This window comes from Drosophila teissieri, chromosome 3L (assembly GCF_016746235.2).
Source record: "Drosophila teissieri strain GT53w chromosome 3L, Prin_Dtei_1.1, whole genome shotgun sequence".
NCBI lineage: Eukaryota > Metazoa > Arthropoda > Insecta > Diptera > Drosophilidae > Drosophila > Drosophila teissieri.
In genome coordinates, this window is record NC_053031.1 from 19,984,374 (window position 1) to 20,000,000 (window position 15,627).

General features: G+C 45.0%; 8 protein-coding genes across 10 annotated transcripts in view; 3 read left to right on the forward strand and 5 right to left on the reverse strand.

The window, feature by feature from the left end:
- Positions 1-7: 7 nt before the first annotated feature.
- LOC122615954 lies at positions 8-863 on the reverse strand. Its single transcript, XM_043791142.1, has one exon. The coding sequence runs from the start codon at positions 777-779 to the stop codon at positions 138-140; it is 642 nt and encodes a 213-aa protein (XP_043647077.1). The 5' UTR covers positions 780-863; the 3' UTR covers positions 8-137.
- LOC122615955 (protein MIX23) lies at positions 852-1,711 on the forward strand. The gene is made up of 4 exons (XM_043791143.1): positions 852-1,007; positions 1,076-1,222; positions 1,280-1,402; positions 1,464-1,711. The coding sequence occupies exons 1-4, from the start codon at positions 972-974 to the stop codon at positions 1,566-1,568; spliced, it is 411 nt and encodes a 136-aa protein (XP_043647078.1). The 5' UTR covers positions 852-971; the 3' UTR covers positions 1,569-1,711.
- Positions 1,587-2,028, reverse strand: LOC122615956. The gene has a single exon (XM_043791144.1). The coding sequence runs from the start codon at positions 2,003-2,005 to the stop codon at positions 1,718-1,720; it is 288 nt and encodes a 95-aa protein (XP_043647079.1). The 5' UTR covers positions 2,006-2,028; the 3' UTR covers positions 1,587-1,717.
- On the forward strand, positions 1,970-5,238 carry LOC122615952 (importin subunit alpha-7). Of its 2 annotated transcripts, XR_006325884.1 has the most exons (7): positions 1,970-2,079; positions 2,698-2,922; positions 2,985-3,487; positions 3,543-3,806; positions 3,872-4,371; positions 4,431-4,956; positions 5,016-5,238. XR_006325884.1 is itself a non-coding variant. In XM_043791139.1 (6 exons), exons 2-6 carry the CDS (start codon positions 2,722-2,724, stop codon positions 4,610-4,612), a joined length of 1,650 nt encoding a protein of 549 aa, XP_043647074.1. In that variant the 5' UTR covers positions 1,970-2,079; positions 2,698-2,721; the 3' UTR covers positions 4,613-5,238. The 2 variants fall into 2 exon arrangements, 1 of the variants encoding a protein (XP_043647074.1); XM_043791139.1 differs by having other exon boundaries at positions 4,431-5,238.
- Positions 5,100-8,278, reverse strand: LOC122615953 (probable cytochrome P450 305a1). Its single transcript, XM_043791141.1, has 3 exons — positions 8,042-8,278; positions 7,046-7,083; positions 5,100-6,812 (listed from the first exon to the last, which is right to left on the reverse strand). Exons 1-3 carry the CDS (start codon positions 8,133-8,135, stop codon positions 5,430-5,432), a joined length of 1,515 nt encoding a protein of 504 aa, XP_043647076.1. The 5' UTR covers positions 8,136-8,278; the 3' UTR covers positions 5,100-5,429.
- Positions 8,279-8,698: 420 nt separating this feature from the next.
- On the reverse strand, positions 8,699-10,823 carry LOC122618266 (protein cycle). Its single transcript, XM_043794568.1, has 5 exons — positions 10,655-10,823; positions 10,321-10,395; positions 9,729-10,183; positions 9,231-9,660; positions 8,699-9,173 (listed from the first exon to the last, which is right to left on the reverse strand). The coding sequence occupies exons 1-5, from the start codon at positions 10,672-10,674 to the stop codon at positions 8,912-8,914; spliced, it is 1,242 nt and encodes a 413-aa protein (XP_043650503.1). The 5' UTR covers positions 10,675-10,823; the 3' UTR covers positions 8,699-8,911.
- A 188-nt stretch (positions 10,824-11,011) lies between these two features.
- On the reverse strand, positions 11,012-12,712 carry LOC122618267 (acidic fibroblast growth factor intracellular-binding protein). Its single transcript, XM_043794569.1, has 9 exons — positions 12,640-12,712; positions 12,507-12,585; positions 12,121-12,439; positions 11,948-12,055; positions 11,755-11,887; positions 11,604-11,704; positions 11,479-11,547; positions 11,233-11,418; positions 11,012-11,173 (listed from the first exon to the last, which is right to left on the reverse strand). The coding sequence occupies exons 1-9, from the start codon at positions 12,640-12,642 to the stop codon at positions 11,095-11,097; spliced, it is 1,077 nt and encodes a 358-aa protein (XP_043650504.1). The 5' UTR covers positions 12,643-12,712; the 3' UTR covers positions 11,012-11,094.
- A 255-nt stretch (positions 12,713-12,967) lies between these two features.
- Positions 12,968-15,627, forward strand: part of LOC122618262 (deformed epidermal autoregulatory factor 1) — a 4,824-nt gene continuing 2,164 nt past the window's right edge. The window contains exons 1-3 of one of the 2 annotated variants that reach the window (XM_043794563.1): positions 12,968-13,431; positions 13,973-14,762; positions 15,558-15,627. The exon at positions 15,558-15,627 is cut by the window's right edge and continues 559 nt beyond it. In XM_043794563.1, coding sequence (XP_043650498.1) covers positions 13,300-13,431; positions 13,973-14,762; positions 15,558-15,627 — 992 coding nt within the window. In that variant the 5' untranslated portion in view covers positions 12,968-13,299. The remainder of the gene's footprint in view (positions 13,432-13,972; positions 14,763-15,557) is intronic. The other variant, XM_043794564.1, reaches the window with a different exon arrangement.

The following is a 15,627-nucleotide window of genomic DNA, read 5'->3' on the forward strand; positions in this document are numbered from 1 at the left end:
AATAAAGTATCAAATTATCAAATAATTTATTGCGTTATATCCCAGACTTTGGGATACGACCTTAAATATTAAATACGATATTTACAGGATAGGTTTATTAGCTTAGTTAAAGTCCTACTTAATGCTGATTAACTATTTTACTCCGCCGTCGGAACCGTATTCAGTGTGAGGCGTCGTAGCCTACCCAAGACGAGGATTTCGTCTATAGCTTTTTTGGCGTAGAATTTCTGGTCCTCGCTAAGTTTACGGTATTCAAGGGACCAGGTCTGCGCATAAACATTGGACTCCTCGACCCCGCTTGCATCGAGTGGTAGCGCAATCTCGGGAATGTCCGGAATACGGACTGAAGCTGAAGCTGCGGTGGAATCCCCACCGCTGACCACCTCCGCCACAAAAGCGGCAACATCGGCGGGAGAGGGTTTTGTTTCCAACTCATCCGACATGGATTGCTGGTCATCCTGTTCATCATGTTGCTCCTGATCCGGCTCCTCCTTTTTGTCGTCGGATTCACCTTTAGAATTATAGCAGTAGAATGTCTGTTTCTTGAGGTACTGCAGGTGACACCGGTGACGCCTCAAGTTCGTTGTCGATTTGTGGGTGAAGGACATAATGCTCTTGCAGCCGATGCAGAACAGTACGTGCTCCAGAAAGCTGCCATCGTCCTTCTTTATTTTGCGATACACTCGCCATACAGTGCTCCGCGTGCTTTTGTCATTAACAGCCAATTTGTAGACGCCGGTTTCAATTTTCTCGTGAATATCATCGAATTTTAGCGGCATCCTGAATTATTTTCCTATTTTGTTTTGTTCAACTAGTCTTTATCATCCACATCGATTGTTCGATACTTGCTAATCGATTGTTTCTCAGAGGTGGCAACGCCAATTAGAGGCACATTTCGCCGGCAATTTTACATATATCATTTTGTTTTTATTATTTGATAAAGTATTTTCTTATTTTCCTAGCTGGTTTCCATGGCGGCATTGTGCTTGGACTTTCTCGGCTTCCAGGTGGGGCTTAGAAAATGTGTGATTGGGTTAGTAGTCGGCATACTAAATGGGTTTAAGTTTCCAAACAGGAGGCTCTGAAGAAGATGCGAGATGTGGATGACAAGATTATATATGCACTAAATGCCCTGCCAACGGAGTCGTTCAAGGGTCAGGTAAACAGCGAAAGCACCTGTCGCGATTTGTACGCGAAACTCCAGGAGTCACACTTGGCCAGGGTAAATCCTGATTAAGTACAACACAGGGAGATCTTGACAGATACCTTCTCCTTGCAGCAAGAAAGCATACGCAGTTGCATAACCATATCGGCTAGTAACCTGAAGCAGCTAAGGGAAAAGCGGGAGACCCAGGCGGATGATGTAGATACGGACAGCCAATTCAGGGCGGAGCAGCGCAAGGTAACTAACCGTAATACATATGTAAGGATTAACTCTTACTGGTGCCATTCATCCATTCCAGTTGCGGGTTCTCCAGGCCGAGCTCAATGTCGAGGACATCATTAAGGAGCGTTCCTACAAGACCTTTAATGAGCGATGCCGATCTTATTTTCATGCTGGCCAATAGGTGGAACAAATGTAATGACTAGTTTTAGGTGGATTTATTAGCAGAAGCCTCATGGAACTGCTCAGCAATATAGCATTTACATGCACTCAGATGTATTACAAGTTGTTTACAACAAGTACATAAATATAACAGTCTTAAAAGCGCTTATTTTATTCGTCGTGGGGAAGGTTGTAAGTAGTATAAACAGATCCGACGGGTACGCATTTTAGGTTCGCCAAGGCTTCCAGAACGCGCTGTGTGGCATCCTTCAGGTCGTTGTACTCATGCAGCAGTTCAATTATCTTCTTTTTCTGGGTATCTGAAGTTTCCTTCGGTTTATTGCGGGACTTTTTCTTTTTTTCCTTCATTATATTGAATGCAATTGGATTGAAATTCCGGCTTTCGGTTGCTATCGATAGCGCATCAGCTGTGTGCATTGCATTTTGACAGTCCGGCATCCCCGTTCCTCAAAACGTGTAAAGTCTCCCGTCTCTTTGCATGATTAAAACCAGAAAAGGATTCTCCGGAACAGGTAAATTGTGTTCTAATTACGGAGCTGTATAAGCCTCTATCCAGGAGTTGTGGTGGCTTATCTAAGGGCGTAGCCAGAGATCGGAGAATGGCCAGTGCTGACCTAATCCCGCACCTATACGCACGCAAAGCAGCCGTGTGTGCACATATGTATACACGTATACACGTACATTAAAATGTGAAAGTGTTGTGATTGTGCATTTTGCCAGGAAAACTAAATAGTTCATTAAATGTTAACGCATTATATGTAATTTATTGGCCAGACAACGAAATCTTTATGTTTCCGGAAATGTAGAATTACCCAAGAGCAGTCGCTAAGCGAATGCTCGGTGGTTTACAGGGCGTAAAAATCCTGGTGGGAGTAGATGAAAGCATTAGGGAACACCCAGTCATGATTGTAAACCTCAAATTCGACTGTTTCTCATTCTACGACGACCTCTGCCCATATTTTGTAGATTATTCACAGCACTTTCGTTTTGAATTAGAACACAGTTTTGGAGTAAAGCAGGGCACATACATTTACTTTCCTTCTGAAACTTGTCAACTTAGTTACTTTACGAATTAAATTGGTATCTTACATTATTCGGTTTTTAATCAAATCTTTTTCGACTATTTGAAGCTTTTGAATTGCCAAGACGACGACATGTCTACCACCCACAAACAGCGTTATAAAAATGCCGCCTTGGACTCCACAGAGATGCGGCGTCGTCGCGAGGAGGTGGGCATCCAGTTGCGGAAGACCAAACGCGAACATCAGCTTTTTAAGCGACGCAATGTGGTCCTGGAGCCGGCTACATCCTCAACATCAGGCGGAATGGAGAGCATCGTCAGTAACGAACAGCAGGTGGAGTTTGATCAATGTTGCCATGAAAGCCTACTCTAAACTATCTGCACTCTCCTTCGCAGGCTGCCGACATGCACATGTCTGACAGCAGCACTGGACCAACGCACTTTTCTGGCGGTCAAAACGAGGCAACCGCTGGAAGCGGGGCACAGCCATCCGTAATCAACGAGGAGATGATTCAAATGCTATACAGTGGACGTGAATGCGACCAGCTTGAGGCCACTCAAAAGTTTCGCAAACTGCTGTCCCGCGATCCCAATCCACCCATTGAGGAGGTCATCCAGAAGGGAATAGTGCCGCAGTTTGTCACCTTTTTGCGTAACAGCTCGAATGCCACGCTGCAGTTCGAGGCCGCCTGGACGCTAACGAACATTGCCTCAGGCACCTCCCAGCAGACCAAGATCGTAATCGAGGCCGGGGCAGTGCCCATCTTTATTGAGTTGCTCTCCAGTCCCCATGACGATGTCCAGGAACAGGCTGTGTGGGCCCTGGGAAACATAGCCGGTGACTCACCCATGTGCCGAGATCATCTGCTCGGCTCCGGCATTCTAATGCCTCTCCTGCAGTAAGTTATAATTATATTGATAAGATTGTGACAAAATAAGTGTGGCTTCTTGCAGTGTATTGAGCAACTCAGAGCGCATTACTATGATACGGAACGCGGTGTGGACTCTTTCGAATTTGTGCCGCGGCAAAAGTCCTCCCGCAGACTTTGCCAAAATTGTCCATGGTCTGCCAATATTGGCGCGGTTACTGGACTACACTGACCCGGATGTACTAAGCGATACTTGCTGGGCCATAAGCTACCTGTCCGATGGACCCAACGATAAAATCCAGGCTGTAATTGATGCGGGTGTTTGCCGTCGGCTAGTTGAGCTCCTATTGTAAGTAGTCATACTGCCCCATTACAAATGGATAATAATTATTAGTTATTGACTTTTCCTGGCAGACATCCACAGCAGAACGTGAGCACAGCTGCTCTAAGGGCCGTGGGCAATATTGTGACCGGTGACGATCAGCAGACCCAGGTGATATTGGGGTACAACGCTTTGCCCTGCATAAGCCACCTGCTGCGTTCCACGGCGGAAACAATTAAGAAGGAGTCGTGCTGGACAATCTCTAATATCGCAGCCGGCAATCGTGAGCAGATCCAGGCCATAATCAATGCCAACATATTCCCGCAGCTGATGGTTATCATGCAAACGGCTGAATTTAAGACTCGCAAAGAAGCCGCATGGGCCATTACCAACGCCACCAGCAGCGGAACCTCCGAACAGATCAACTACCTGGTGCAGGTGGGCTGTGTGCCGCCCATGTGCGATTTTCTCACCGTCGTCGACTCGGACATTGTCCAGGTGGCGCTAAATGCACTAGAAAACATTTTGAAGGCAGGTGAAAAGTTCCAGACGCGACCTAATCCCTATGCTATTACCATCGAGGAATGCGGAGGTAATTACATTTATTTATAACATCACATTTCAACTTCTAAATCGGTACCGTTAAAATAGGTCTGGACAAGATTGAGTATCTGCAGGCGCATGAAAACCGCGACATCTACCATAAATCGTTTAACATAATCGAACAGTACTTCGGCAACGAAGAGGAGGATAGCCGCGTAGCCCCCGTGGCGGGCACGCAACAGTTTGAGTTCGATCCAGACAACATGCCCAGCACAGGATTTAACTTTTAGCACCTTACCAGGCAGGACATCGTCTACACTATTCAAATGCGAATTCCTCTCAAGTCATGAACACACAGCATACAACAGGAAGCGAATCCTTGCCGACGGGATTTAAATGTAGGCCAGAGCACGGACAAGAAACACAGGCCGCAGGAGAAAGCAGACATTGCCCTAGTGCAGTCACTACTAGCATTTAAGTAAAGTTGGTCATTCGGTCGGCATGTTTCTTTGTTACACACACTCACCTGCATTTTGTATCTGCGGTTAAATCTATAGTTTTCGAAGTGGTCCAGGACCAGACATGACCTTACTCAAAGTTTTCTCCAGCTGACGAGATTGCTTTCATCTAGTTCGTATGTACTAATTTAATTTGTTATACACAACCCATTGTATATGTTTTTGCTTTCCTCAGATTGAGTTTGTAAATATTTTTCATAAGGCCCAAAAACGTTGAGATCCTGACATGGTGTTATACATTTTGACAAAACCAACGTTATTTACGATAATGATAACGAATAACTTGAAACGTCTTTATTTGATTTTGTTATGCGAATCGCCGAATGTAAATTTGTTTAAATTATAAAGCATTGTAATTTAATTTAGAGGACACATCAATAAAGAACATCTAGACCACAGCTATGATTATTCAAACTTACTTCTGCAAAATGAAATACGTTTATAATGAATCTTTCAGCTCAAGTATACTATCCTTATTATATCTTCATGTCTAAATAATTTTCGGAATCCTTGTATTTATTATTTACTAAACACCGAAATATCCTTGATTATACCTATAATACCGGCAGCGTCGTCTCCAGTGACAAACTTATGTGCGCTTGACGAACTGCACCTTGTATGGTTTTGGAGTAAGCGTAATTCCAGGCAGAAGGACCATTGATGGAGATTCTCCTGCCGGAAGGACGACGCTGAAATGCTGCACGATCCGCACTAGAAACGAGAAGATGCAGGCACGGGCGAGGGCATCGCCCAGACAACGGCGTCTGCCCATGCCGAAGGGCATAAAGTACTCGTCCTTGAAGCACTTGTCAGCTGAATTGATAAACCTCTCTGGGCGGAACTCCAGGGGATCCTTCCAGTGCTCCTTATCGAGATGCACGGAACGTAGGCTAATTAGGATGGTGGCATTTTTTGGAATGTCGTAGCCACCCAGCTTGGTTGGCCACAATGCTCTCCGTGGACCCGTAATGGGGGTGATGTGGAAGAAGCGCTGCACCTCCATGATGAAGGCATCCATGTAGTCAAAGGATTCCCGACGGCTCAAGTGAGGAAACGCATCCGTGCTGGCAGCAGCCACACTGGCGGCCACGTGGTTAAACAGCTTCTCCTGGACATCCGGGCGCATAGCGAGCACCATTAAGGCCAGGTTGATCGTATTGCTAGTGGTCTGGGAGCCTGCAATGAAGAAGTCCAGGATGGTCATCACCAGCTGCGTCTCATTAAAACTGCTGCTCTCGCCGCCAGCACTGCGATCCTTCATCTCCTGTAGGTAGGCATAGATAAGATCGCTTTCCGCCGGCGACGGATCCTTCGCCAGATGCCTTCGGTGCTCCTTGATGGTGTCCATAAAGAAACCGTACAGCTCCGTGTTCAGTTGCTGGATAAGATTGTAGCCAGTGCGATCGGGAGCCACGTGGCGCAGCCAAGGAAACTGAGCCAGCAAACCACCACAGATGTCAAAGAGTTTGGAACGTCGATTCATCAGGTCGAGCAGCCGCCGCAGGGTGCCATCCTCCTGGCTGGCGATCCTCTTTCCAGCAATCAGACACCACAGTACATTGAGTACACTCTGCGCCAACCAAGTGACCGGCTCGATCGGTTGCTCCTCGGTGCGTTCCAGCTGCCCAAGCAACTCCTCCGCCTCCAGTTCTATGTGATGCTCCATCTGGCTGCGCCCGTAGCCCACGTTGCGCATCTGCTTCATGGCAAAGTGGCGATGCTCATACCAAAGCTGTCCGTCCGTACAGGTGATTCCTTTCCTGGTTCCCATGGTTCGCAGGCGCAGAAAAAAGTTATCCGGTCGCCCCTCGAACACCTCTTGCAGCTGCACTTCCTTCACCATCTCGCGGCCAAGAGCAACCACCACGTATTCGCGACCCAGTTTTAGACCCACCAGTTCACTCCGAAAGTCCTTTGCCCAGCGCTCGAACAGGATATGCTGGCCACCAACAGCTTTAGCTTCCTTGCGGAACTGTCAACATAATATTGAAATAAATGCATAATCTTATATTTCATGATTGTAAAAACGGATAGGATTTTAAGATCTTAATGTTCATTGAAAGTACTAAATAATTTAGTCTGCGATTTTAGTCATAACGATACTTTTTAAAGTCATCAACTAACATTTATATTTGTTTTATTCATTTGGTTATAGTTCTAATAATCTTGTTTTTATTGTATCTAAGATACTTTTGAGTCCCTTACCTGTAAAGTGTTTCCTAACCATGGCACAAATCGAGGTCCTGTTTAAAAATGAAATTTATAAATATAGTTTTAAATATGTGGTTTGTCAGTAATAGTATTTCATAAAGAATTAAACCGTCCAATTTAGTCAATTCAACTTATGTAGGTATGAAATTAGCAATTCTAATCTAATCGGCTGCAAAGGAAATCTGTTAGCAAACTACCGAAACGAAAGGGAAAACTCTATCTTGAAATCAAACCCCTTAGTTATTAACTATCAATACGTTATCAAAATCAATTTCATAACGTTTATATGTGCATTTGAGAAAAGAAAACTCCCCTAAATATTGCAGATTCATTTATCCTCATTTTAAAATGCACAAATGGCGAAGTTACAAATAATAAAAGTCTGCCTATATACAGGAATGGCAGCTATTACGCCCATAATCATAATCCTAATGCAAATCAAAAACTGCATTGGTAAGTGGAATAAATCAGCCAGGCCCTTGTTACTGGCTAATTCAGACCAGTTAGGCCAGGTGTCAGAAATATGTGACGATTTTATCAATAAGATATAATATATTAGCATTCAAAACGTGTGCCGTCTGGTTCTCCACCGACTTGCCAACGATTCCTCTGAACACCTCACCATTACGAGTTGCTAATGAGCTGACCATTTGGGCGTGGGGCAGGTCGTATGTGTGCCTGTCGAGCCTATCTAGAGTTTAAATATGCACATAAATATTTAATAATAATATGGTTATTAAGGAAAAAACAATGTGCTCGAGATACTGTCTCAATTACTCTAATATTATATTATAAAGAACTGGTTAGTTTTTAACAACAAACTGTACCCATGATAAATAAAATTGGTTTAGTGGTTCTTCGAATGTTGAAAAAAATCTATAGTTGTTCGAACTCCAAAGTATTGGCACAGTAGAACTTCTTATCTTAATTTAGGATTCCAGGAAAAGCTATATTTGCACACAATCCCAATGCAGGACAAGAACACCTCACCTGGGGGAAAGTTCTTGGGACGCCGCACGGAACTGATGAGTGAATAAATCACGAAACCAATTAGAATCGCGCACAGAAATATGAGGGCACTCATTTCAATATATTTTTTTATGACCACCGAAAAACGAAACCGTAGTCCAAGCAAGGCTTTTGTCCAATTAAACGGCTACTTGGGGGGAGCCAAAGTGTCAGAGCGTCCGTACGCCACGCCAGCTCTATGCCAACTGATTCCGAACCCGAATCCAACGAGCGAGAGAGCCAGAGGCATAACCATACCCATTTCCATTCCCAGACCCAGACAAACCCACGCGCCTGGGCTGCCGCCTTTCCATGTGGGTCTATTGATGATAGTGCAAGCAAAAAAAGTCGAGTGAAACGAAAACGGGCGAAAAAGCCCGTCTCAGTTGATAAATCAAATACACACATGTCGGTACATATGTACACATGATCCACACCATTTACCATAAGTACTTATGTGCCCGAAGAAATTCGAGCGCCGATCACGTCCAAAACGTGCTTGACTAAGAACTATTTGTTGTTTATAATTTACAGCGACCGCTCTTTTCGACAATTCCAATCGCCAGAGAGCAATGTTGAAACCTTGATAAGCTGAAACTAGATTGTTCTCACGATAGCAATGTTCTTATCTAAGCAGAATCTCTTTTTTAGTTGTCCGTTAATTTAATTGATGCGGTACAAAAATGATGGACTTATCAATAAGTAGAGTTTGTACATCGAATATGAAATTTTAACCGCCGGCGCCAGCAACTCGATGCGGATGAAGATCTTTGGAGTGTATACAAATATTGGACTGTAGTAGAATAAATAAAAGTATGTTCCCCATGTTCCCAATAGGAACGTTCGTGTTCCTTATAAGAAGACGGAATTCTTGGCGATTATATAGTCAATCTCGCTCGTCCAGGGATTCTTAAAGGCCCGCCACTCGCTCTGCAACTGAATGTAGCTGTTGTCCTTGCATCGGAAGCGGTAGACCTGCGTGGTAACCTTTTCCGGCACCTGCATCACCATCTTGTGGGATTCCATCAGCGCGGCGATGTCTTCGTTGTGGAAGTACTCGTAGAAGCTGGTGCCAAGGATCTCCTGAGGCAGGAAGCCGATCACGAGGGTGGCACTGTAAAACAATTTAAGTCGAATGTTCAGGAAAGGTAAAGCTCATAATGGGACCTACCGCTGATCGATGAACAGGAATTTTCCTTCGCCGGAGTGGCGCGAGATGAAAAGCACGTGCCGAATGTTCGGGTGATTGTCCAGCGAGGCGGGTACTGTGGAATTGCGGACGTTGGGTGGAATGCGACCTATTGCCACAAGACAGGATAGATTCGTTGTCTGCCCGTCGCTGTCGCCGTCTTGATCCTCGTCCTTGATGGGGGTCCAGGACTTAAGGTAGCCCGTGCACTGGATAACGCGGTACTTGTGACCCGTACCTAGTCTGGACTTGCGCTTCGTGGAGCTCCTGGAGCTGGAGGACGTATCCGACTCCTCCTTTATCTGGTTGTTGTTAGCGGTGCGCAGCTTCATGCGGCAGAAAAATGAGCGCCGTGCTCCGGGACACAAGCGGCACAAGCTCTGTGGAACATCGGTTTTAACGGGTAACATGGCTGCAGGTAATAAAATAATGTGTAATCTGTAGTAAATATAGTGAATTTCACTTTTTTATGCCACTTACTCTTCGCATCTATAAGCCTTTCTCTGGGACACTGCTCCAGTGAGGATAGCTGTTCCTTAACCTTGCCAATGTCCTTCGGATGCAAGACGTCGAACCAGCTCTGTCCCAGCAGATCCCCTTGGGTGCTGTTCAGCACACTGGACACCGAATCGGAAACATACAGGATGCGTCCTCGGTCACAACCCACCACGAACAGGAATCCCTCCGAGGCCTGCAGGATAATCATCTTGAGCTCCTGGTCGGACAGGAAGCTCGGCCGGTAATCAGATCCGTTGAATGGATGCAAACTGCCGCTGCCACGAATCCCTCGCAGATGCTGCACTGCCATTCGGAGAACCGTCAGCTTGTCCAGCTTCCGCTGCATCGCAAAGCACATAGGAATCATGGATGAGAGCTCGTTGATGTACGTGTTCATCTTGTCTCGACGCCGTTTCTCGATCTCGCTGTGATTTTGCCTGAATGAATTATGATATAACGGTAATATATAAAATACATACGACTATGCATGCAGATATCTGACTATAAAGACTTCGTAACTTATTAACGGATAAATGGATATGGAATACGTTAAGTTTTAAAATGTTTTCCGTACTTGCGATTCTCATCCGATGTTTTTGCTGACTTCTCCTCGTCGTAGTTTTCATCTTCGATCTCCTCCAGATTTTCGCTAAATCGAAACCAACCAAGATTGGATTAGAAAACAACCCTGATATTTAATCAACCAGTGGGTGGCTTTCCCGTGTAACGGGCGTCAACTGTTGCTCCCTCTTCCCTTCACACCCACGCACACACCTGGCCAATTTGTGTGTGTGTGTGCGTGCGGGTTTTCGCGAATGTGCGTTCGTGTGGGTGCTTAACGCACACACTGACAGCTCGTTTTTATGTAATGTGTGTAATTTGCAATGCACTTTTCCAGTGAAACTCACCAAAACTCCTGCACTTCCATCGCCAATCGTTGCTTAGTCGCCTTAACCTCTTATCGACGAAGACCTGTGTTTCGTTTGTTTACTAACATCAACGTCCAAATAATAACATTTAAAACGGAAGTGTGTGCAGGCCGACAATTTGTTGCAAGCTTTTCCTGCATCTTCAGCTTCGAAGCTCCAGTGTGAACGTGGCTCGAAAATATACCAGGCTCTTTCATAAGAATACCGAAAATAAAACAGGCTTTTACCTTAAATATACTTTTGGCGCCAATCAACAACGGTATACTAACATTCAAAATAAAAGAATTTTGAGAATCAATTTTCATTCTTTTACTTTGGTTTATACAATCTGATATTATGGGTAAACATCAACACATGTCGAAACGAACACAACCAAACAATTGAATACTATTTATATTTTTCCTTAGTTTAATCACAGCTTAAATGTGATACATTTTATCCAAGCATATCGTTATGACCTGCATATAGCGATCCCAAAGACATCTAGTTTCCTGGTCCCTGTGAAGCATATAGAGTTGTTAATCAAAAATACTTATTTCATCCATACAAGATCTCACCTTGATATTTCCAGATCCAAAACGCTTTGAGTAATGGAAGCTAAAAATTTATTCACTTGCTCCCGGTTCCAGCCATTCTGACGCCAAGGGTCAATAAGCTTCTCACAGAGATCGACAAAAAGATCGCGCAGCTCCCGATTACGATGCAAATTGCAGGCGATTGTGATCAGGGCGCGCCAATAAGAACTGCAAATCAAATGGTACAGGTCAATGAAATGGTAAGATAATCGGGAAATTAGTCCCTACCGAAAGTTTCCATCAAGTTCGTGAAAGGCGCGCTCAAGAAGAACTGGTTTTAGGCGCATACAGACGAGGCTAAATGCAAGGATTTAACTATATAATCGCTCTTTGGTGCTAGAAATAAATCTCACTGCTTAATCTCCTTTTCCTTATCGAGCAGACAGCGCAATTCCCGCAAATCCAAGAGAAATTCTTTGTCCATTTCGGTGTCATAGTACTCCGGTCCAGTGTGCTGCACTTAGTAAATTAGTTTTGCAAGGAATCAGGTGATCTATATCATACCTGGTAAGTGTACGTCCAGTAGATCATGATTGCATGAGAGCAAGTTAACAAATCACTGAAGCTCAGATATTGCAACTTCTTCTTTGTCGTTTCGAAACGCAGGCAGGCCAGGAAAACAATGCAGGCATATTTTCTGTACAAGTGAAATGATAAGCTGGAGAAATTAAGAACTATAAATTAACCCTTTTCCTACTTGGCTAGATCGGTGGATATGAAGAAATATTGCTTAATATTGTTGGTCAACGTGCCTGGCATTTCCTCCACTGCTTTGAAAATGCGTTTTACGTTGTCAAATTGCCGGCTGATAAAGCAATATGAAATACATATATTAAATCCTCAGCCTATTGAAAAGCCAAATCTACACACCGAACCGATTTCAGCTTGACGCACGTCTTCTCGGCCACCTCGTCGAGGTCCTTGCGGTAGCGGGACGACAGCTTCTTGCCAAGAATTTCACGAGCCACCACATCATCGATAGAGTAGTACTTTTCGGTGATAAGGTCACGCATATGCGGCTCTAGCTGGAAGCAGGATTGCTCCATCAGCTTGGTGGGTGCGTTTAAGTAGAGTTCAATTAGGGAATAGGTGCGGTAGTGATCCAGGACATCTGATGCAATCAGGTCGCTGGGAGCGCCCATGGAGTGGCCAAAACCCTTCTGTTTTAGATATGACACCGCCTCGCTGGCTGGAATTAGAAATCGAAGGAGTCACTTTATATGAAACCAGTCCACAGTCAGGAGAACAAAACTTACAGGAGAAGCCTTCGATCCATAGTTGATAAATTTCTGGATCGACAATTGTGTAATTACTTATAAATACATCCACATCGGCCTGAAAGCATTCAGTTTTATTATTTATTATTATTGTGAAACATCAGATAGTTACCATTTTATTTTTAGTGTGGCCGTTTTCTGAACTAGCAGTCCAATTGGATTTATCGGAATTTATGTTAAAGATGAAACATTAGGTGGCCCATGCACTACCACCTTTTTATTAATTTTTCATTTGCTTTTCTAAAAAAAATATTTATTGTACAAGTTTTATTAGGTAATAATATAATAAAAATAAACAGACAAGAAGTAAATTTTTAAGCCAGAGTAAAGTAAATTATCAAAAGTCAGAGGTGGGGTAGCGTGTAAGAAACGCGACTATCGATAGCGCCGATAGGAGCCGATAGCTGCAAAGCGCATGACAACTCTAGTTATCATGAGGAAGAAGAGGAGGATATCAACTTTTTTAGTAATTTAGTAAAGTTTAAGCTTAAAAAATGTAAATTGCAATGAACCACAAGCTGTAAATAGGACAATGCAACTTGAACGCGACCAGGGCGCAATTCGCATGTGAGTCGTGTTGAGCGCGGGAAAAAACGCGGATCGCGGCGGCAGCAGCAACAACAACAACAGACCGTCCGTCGTCTCGTCAGACGTCGAATAATATACATATATCGCAATATTCCAATTGCAAGTGGCAATTCGATGAACAATTCAAGTGCATTAATATCGTTGGCCCGAAGAATAAGTGAAAGTGAACTGGCATAACAATACTATGGAACAGGTTGACTCCTCCACCGAGCTGCACCTGAATAGGAAAGATCTGGCCGCGCTGGCCGAGGATGTTGTGAAAGAAGAGGTGATATTAGAAAGCCCCAGCCATCACCATCATCATCATCACCATCAGGTAGGAAAAAGGAGCAACAAACTGCTGCATAAGGCGCCCGAAAGGTTGTGGCTTTCCCATTTGCGTTTCCTTTGGCGGGGTGGTTTTGGTTCCAGACTATGTGTGGTTCAGGTTCTATCTATTGAATCCGAAACCGAATCTGGCTCGAAAACCGCTCCGCTTCGCTCTGCGCAGTTGTGGAAAGTGGGTGGTGGGTGGTTGGGCTAGGTGGCCTGGGGGTGGCGCAACTTGCGCCCTACGAAACGCTCCGTGCGACCCACTGGGCCACAGGCATTCCCCGCTCACCTTCTCGCCTCCACCCACTCCCACTTTACCCCCCTCCTCCTTCTCCACCTCCACCCACCGCATTTGTGGCGCACAAATGTTGTGTATACCGATTTTCATTTTTCCCATGCTGTGTTGTTTACTTACATTCGAATTTTCTTTCCCGATTCCTGTGCAAATCGCATTGAATTAAATCGCAAACGCCATTAATTGGCCGCTGGAAACTCACCCACATACATGTGACGAACGTGGGAATATGTGCGCTATGGTAATGCAGTTGGACACCAAGGTTCGCATGGTCACATCCTCCTCCAACGACAACAGTGGTAGCGGCGGCGCCAGTGGCGGAACAAGCGGAGCGGGCGGAGGCAACGGCGGCGGTGTGGTTTCGGTGCCCGTATCCCTGCCCATCGGATCGATGATAACCGGCACCACCTTTAATGTGATCACGCCCGACCAGCTGCCCCACTTCAAGCCGATGCTGTGCGTCGACAACAATGGCTACCTGTCCGGCAGCACGGTCAGCATGGGCAACGACCTTAAGACGATCGTCATCCAGCAGCAGACACAACCAGGCGGCGGCGGTGGTGGCGCCAATAATGCGGGCACCAATACGACCGCCACAAATACGATTGGACTGAACCACGATGGATCCGGGAGCAACAATAGCCACGACAGCCTGGCCACCTTGGAGCACGCCGCGGGCGGAGCGAGTGGTGTTGGAGGTGGCGGCGGCGGAACGGGTGGTGGCTCCTCGGGCTGGTCGGAGAACCCGTCCACCCAGCACAATGAGGTCTTCCAGATCCGCTGCAAAACCACCTGCGCCGAGCTATACCGCAGCAAACTGGGCTCCGGCGGCCGTGGACGCTGTGTGAAGTACAAGGACAAGTGGCATACGCCCAGTGAATTTGAGCATGTTTGTGGCCGGGGTTCCAGCAAGGACTGGAAGCGCTCTATCAAGTATGGCGGCAAATCGCTGCAGTCCCTCATCGACGAGGGTACGCTCACGCCGCACGCGACCAACTGCAGCTGCACGGTCTGTTGCGACGACGAAGCAGGTGAGTCAGGTGAGACGAACAACAATTTCTACACACTGCCACTGCTGCGTGGCGGACCAAGTTGACCTAGTCATTGGTCCGTCATGGCTTCCCAAGTGCAGGACTCGCGCACAACCCGAATTCATAACACCACAACCTAAAAACATCCACCTGTCTTCTGCTTATAAACATTTTTTCTTGGCCAATATAGGATTTTAACAATTCCAAACGATTCAATATCTTACTGAAATTAAATTATTCTAACGTATACAAGTCTGAAATATAATTACATATTGTAACTCAAAAGAAAATAGTGTGCGAGAGCGAAGATATCTCATTAAAAAAATACATTTGGATTTAGCAAGGTAGCTTTCTCAAACAGTTTTAAAATGCAACATTCCATAATAAATATACATAGATTAATAAGAAAGGACATAGTAACTAGCAATAGACAAAACAGTTGACAAATTTGCGCTTGCTAATATGCAAGCATATTGAGAGTACATCTCGCCCGTTAATTAAAAGCAATTTAAAATTGATTGCTCTTGACAACAAGTAATAATGTTACTTTTTAAACTATTCGGACAGGACAGTCGTTTTAAATGTCATTCTGATTTATTAATAACAACTCTTTATTCTAATCACTTTAATGGGTCTGATTCGGTTTATTTTGTCAAGAAAACTAGTAGCAAATAGTCCTTTCCAGTTAATATCCATTTGAGGCCCTTGTTATGTTTTCTCCAGTTGTGCCGAGCCCGATGCCCACCCCAACTGGACCCAACTAAAAACATTTGTTTAACCCCCCTACACGCTCATCTTGTTTAGCTTCCGGACCTATCCGTCTCTTCACACCGTACAAGCGGCGAAAGCGGAATCAAACCGATCTCGATATGGA

What these genes read in the sequence shown, in the direction of transcription:
- LOC122615954 (XM_043791142.1), bottom strand. Translation starts at nt 779, where the DNA reads ATGCCGCTAAAATTCGATGATATTCACGAGAAAATTGAAACCGGCGTC.
- LOC122615955 (XM_043791143.1), top strand. Translation starts at nt 972, where the DNA reads ATGGCGGCATTGTGCTTGGACTTTCTCGGCTTCCAG. An exon ending in TGGACTTTCTCGGCTTCCAG is followed by an intron (nt 1,008 to 1,075) that starts GTGGGGCTTAGA and finishes GTTTCCAAACAG; the next exon opens with GAGGCTCTGAAGAAGATGCG. An exon ending in AGGAGTCACACTTGGCCAGG is followed by an intron (nt 1,223 to 1,279) that starts GTAAATCCTGAT and finishes TTCTCCTTGCAG; the next exon opens with CAAGAAAGCATACGCAGTTG.
- LOC122615956 (XM_043791144.1), bottom strand. Translation starts at nt 2,005, where the DNA reads ATGCCGGACTGTCAAAATGCAATGCACACAGCTGATGCGCTATCGATA.
- LOC122615952 (XM_043791139.1), top strand. Translation starts at nt 2,722, where the DNA reads ATGTCTACCACCCACAAACAGCGTTATAAAAATGCCGCCTTGGACTCC. An exon ending in ATTCTAATGCCTCTCCTGCA is followed by an intron (nt 3,488 to 3,542) that starts GTAAGTTATAAT and finishes GGCTTCTTGCAG; the next exon opens with TGTATTGAGCAACTCAGAGC. An exon ending in TACCATCGAGGAATGCGGAG is followed by an intron (nt 4,372 to 4,430) that starts GTAATTACATTT and finishes CCGTTAAAATAG; the next exon opens with GTCTGGACAAGATTGAGTAT.
- LOC122615953 (XM_043791141.1), bottom strand. Translation starts at nt 8,135, where the DNA reads ATGAGTGCCCTCATATTTCTGTGCGCGATTCTAATTGGTTTCGTGATT. An exon ending in TCCCAAGAACTTTCCCCCAG is followed by an intron (nt 7,084 to 8,041) that starts GTGAGGTGTTCT and finishes ATTTTTAAACAG; the next exon opens with GACCTCGATTTGTGCCATGG. An exon ending in GGTTAGGAAACACTTTACAG is followed by an intron (nt 6,813 to 7,045) that starts GTAAGGGACTCA and finishes TTATGTTGACAG; the next exon opens with TTCCGCAAGGAAGCTAAAGC.
- LOC122618266 (XM_043794568.1), bottom strand. Translation starts at nt 10,674, where the DNA reads ATGGAAGTGCAGGAGTTTTG. An exon ending in ATGGAAGTGCAGGAGTTTTG is followed by an intron (nt 10,396 to 10,654) that starts GTGAGTTTCACT and finishes GTTTCGATTTAG; the next exon opens with CGAAAATCTGGAGGAGATCG. An exon ending in TTCCTGTTCATCGATCAGCG is followed by an intron (nt 9,174 to 9,230) that starts GTAGGTCCCATT and finishes ATTGTTTTACAG; the next exon opens with TGCCACCCTCGTGATCGGCT.
- LOC122618267 (XM_043794569.1), bottom strand. An exon ending in AAGGAAAAGGAGATTAAGCA is followed by an intron (nt 11,548 to 11,603) that starts GTGAGATTTATT and finishes CCTTGCATTTAG; the next exon opens with CCTCGTCTGTATGCGCCTAA. An exon ending in TTGGATCTGGAAATATCAAG is followed by an intron (nt 11,174 to 11,232) that starts GTGAGATCTTGT and finishes TATGCTTCACAG; the next exon opens with GGACCAGGAAACTAGATGTC.